The following is a 3795-nucleotide window of genomic DNA, read 5'->3' on the forward strand; positions in this document are numbered from 1 at the left end:
TTTGCTTCTCTTTTAACTTTGACTATTGTGTTGTATTGTATTTAATTTGTTTAACTATTGTATTCTGCTTTTATTCTGTAAAGAACCTTGTAAACCCAGTTTAAGAAGGTTCCATTTAAATAAAGTTTATTATTATTATTCCCTAACTCTTGACCCCTTGTGTGGCAGTTAAAGAGACCATGCTTCAGCTATTGGACTTGGGTTCAAGAAAGACTATTTTCCTACAGGGATCAATAACTTATTACATTATTTTCACATTGAAAACTTAACCTTCATCCTCACCTGACCCCTAACCTCCTACAAAAGGCTTGACATCGAGCTTAAACCAGGAAGTGATGAGTTTCTGACCCAGATTCATCGCAGATTTAGACAGTAAAGATCGAGCTCAGTTGACATGGGATTAAAAGTTTACTTGAAATTAAAAATCATGACAGTCAAGTGTGTGTGTGTGTGTGTGTGTGTGTGTGTGTCCAGGCACAGGGCTGAACGACGGTCAGTGGCACTCTGTGCAGCTGGTCTCCAGACGGGGGCGACTGACCGTCACTGTGGACGGAGTTGAGGGAGCCGTCGCTCACAGCCCCGCGTTTCCTGTTAATGTTGCAGGAAGCCAGTTCTTCTTCGGTGGTAAGAGAGAGGAACAAATAGAGGAACACATGCAGCAGGTTCATGACTGTTTCTGAAAGTTAGAGTTGACTTTTATTTCGGACACCAACATTTCAGCAAGAAGCCTCCATCAGGGTGTTTTGGGTAAATTCTATACATTCTCTCAAATATCATGTTGCATATGCATAAAAACAGGTGTGATCAATCAATAAAATCAATCAATCAGTACACCGGTCACAATATCAGGTCTATTAATATATTAAGACATTCAATCTCCAATGTAGAATTTCAAAATCTTAATAATAGTCATTTCATTTCATTTAAACTATTCACAGATAGACACATCCTTGTGCTGTATATGTGTCTTGTACGGATATATTAATTATATACAGATTGGTCTCCTTCCATTTGTTTTTTTGTTTGTTCATTTGTCCATCTGTCACACATGATGATCATCAGTTTTTGATGAAACTTGGGGAAATGATGCATCTCTCCACTACATCATTAGTGGGGGACGACATGTTTACTGTTGTCTTGTCTGCATCAGTATTACTTTTTCCAACTCTTCAGCTTTGTTTTTTTTTACATTGCTCAAACTGTATGTCTGTAGTGAGTGGGTTGCATTCAGGCTATCACAATGCCACACTAACCACTTCCAGCATGTGAGCAAAGTCCAGTTTTTGGACCATGGCCTGATCAGATGTTCTGCTCTCCTCTCTGTTGTCTCATTGGCTGCCTGCTGTCCTCTCCGGTCCAGGTTGCCCTGCTGAAGAGAGCGGTCAGGACTGCAGAAACCCCTTCAGCGTCTTCCAGGGCTGCATGCGTCTCCTGACTCTGGACAGCCAACCGGTGGACCTGATAATGGTGCAGCAGAGGCTGCTGGGAAACTACAGTCACTTGCAGATCGACATGTGTGGCATCATCGACAGGTCAGATCCAAAAATACCATCTAACTGATTAGGTATTTTTTTTAACCTTTATTTATCCAGCAAAGACTGACAAATGAGCAGCATTCTGTGGTCCCGAATAAGACTGACTTTGATTGGTGGACAAGATGCTCAGACAGGCTCTTTTTAAATTTATTTTTGCCTTTATTTATCCAGTAATGCAGCATCTCACCAGTTTGCGCTTGTGACTGTAAAAGCAAACTGATACCGACTCACTACCTTTGGGACGCTGATGAAAATGCTGAACTGTGACACCAAACTATGATGATTTTTATTCTCCCTTTTTAGGCTGATTAGTTAGATTTACTGTGATGTTCGGGTCATCACATTTCAGAACATTTTCAAAGTTTGATGTCTCTAAAGTATTTCTCCATTTTATACTGAGTCAAGGATTCATCACAGCCCCAACTTAGGGTTCAAACTATGAAAATCACTGGTCGACATTTTGATTGACTTTAGATTGCTGGTGAACCACAACACTACTTCAGACTCCAAATAAATGAACACCCCCAACTAAACCAGCACACACACACACACCCACACACACACACACAGGTTTGAATCTATAGGGACACATGTTTGGATATAAAACCTTACCTTCTTGGTCATGCAGTATGTCAGGTATATTACTATTCTACTGCAGTTGTTAAGAGTAGAGAGTTGAGATACGGCCCACTTAATATTCTATGGTGCATATCTGTCAGAAACAGGCCATTTGACATTTTATAATGCATATCATTCAGAAACAGACCATTAACAATTTCATAATGCATTTACTGCCGACACAGGTAACTTTGTGTTAGTGCAGATGCTTTTGACAGAAGTTTTCTTCTCCATATTGCATCAGTCATACCAGTATCTCCTGGTAAATGAGTGGGACTCAAATGGACCTATTGCATTTTGAGTGCAACATTTCATTCATTCATTCATTCATTCATTCAATGATTATTTGAATAGGGACAGATACATAGACATAGAACATTTTAAAACAGTCTGATGTCACATATCATAACATTTATAGCATTATCTGATTTGCAATGTTTGTCCCTAGAATAGTTTTGAATCATTCTGTCCACTGGCCACAGTGGCTTATACATCCTGGATTACACCAGTCATTTTGTTTATTAGGTGCTCAGGAGGAGCAGCTCTATAGGAGCCGTTTGTTTGTGAGTTTGTGTGTTCAAGTGTGTTCAATTACAGTATGCAGTATTTAGGTGGCTCAGAGCCCCAAGAGCCCTGCATAAGGGAAATCCAGTGTGCGCTCAATCCAGTGTGTGCTCATACACCAGGCAGTATGGTAGATGTGAAACAAGCATCAATCAGCTGGAGGCTGGTGTGTGAACATCCACAGACCAGGAAGTAGCTTGGTGATTTCTTTTAACTCTAAGTCAGGCTAAGTCAGCGCATGAATTAAATATTTTGCTCAGCGATTCTCTTACATCTTATTACAGCACTGTGCTGCCACAGCACTTTGGTGTTAACAGGTGGAGGTTTTAAAGTCAGTTTAGTTTCACTCACTCCAATCATGCATACACACCCTCCTTGCCCCACCTAACCCCACCCCTCCACCCAAGCACAGAGAAAACGCACTTGTTTTACCATTCAACTAGATTTTGATAATAGAATTTGCCCTCTGAATGTGGCTGGTAGAGCAGGCAAACTTACCAGGGTGTGGTAAGTGTTAAGATGTTTTGTTATTCCATATTTTTGTATGTACAGCCACATTAGAAGCAGTTTTCTTGTTGTTCACATTGGGAGAAATGCCACTGTATGTTGAGTGCAGCGCCTTAACCGCTCAGCCATCCTGCGTACAGGAAGCCCTCCTTCCATTTGAAAGGCCAAAACCCTGTGAAAGGGTGTAAAGCACTGTGCAGATTGCTGTTTGTCCTTGAAACATTAAGCATTCATTTAGAGAAAAACGGTGAACATGTCAAGTCAGAATCAAAATTGCTTTTTATTCACCAAGTACACTGAGTACACAAGGAGTTTGACTCGATTAAATGGTGCTGCACACAACAGGGCAGCTGCACAAAACATGGCTGACACACAAGGCGTAGGACACAACATAACAGGAGAAGATTTACTGTTTGGCAGTCGAGTAAACTGAAGACTGAAGGCCTTTGAGAATGTAACATAAACATAAACACATTATATAAATAAAATAAACATAAACATGTTATACTTATAAACTAAACATTAACACATTATACATATAAACTAAACATAAACATACACTAAACGTAAA

General features: G+C 40.1%; 1 protein-coding gene across 1 annotated transcript in view; it reads left to right on the forward strand.

Annotated features, from left to right (window-relative positions):
* The window catches only part of LOC139639405 (contactin-associated protein-like 5), a gene marked incomplete at its 3' end in the record, with an annotated part of 48214 nt that extends 46682 nt beyond the window's left edge, over positions 1-1532 (forward strand). Inside the window, exons 8-9 of the mRNA XM_071513498.1 lie at positions 475-624; positions 1361-1532. Of these exons, the coding sequence (XP_071369599.1) occupies positions 475-624; positions 1361-1532 (322 nt within the window). The remainder of the gene's footprint in view (positions 1-474; positions 625-1360) is intronic.
* Positions 1533-3795: the final 2263 nt, after the last annotated feature.

Source organism: Centroberyx affinis, unplaced genomic scaffold, assembly GCF_046629955.1.
Source record: "Centroberyx affinis isolate AG114_WGS23_722 - 3 ecotype Tasmania unplaced genomic scaffold, CSIRO-AGI_Caff_v1 ptg007231l_1, whole genome shotgun sequence".
Classification (NCBI taxonomy): Eukaryota; Metazoa; Chordata; class Actinopteri; order Beryciformes; family Berycidae; genus Centroberyx; species Centroberyx affinis.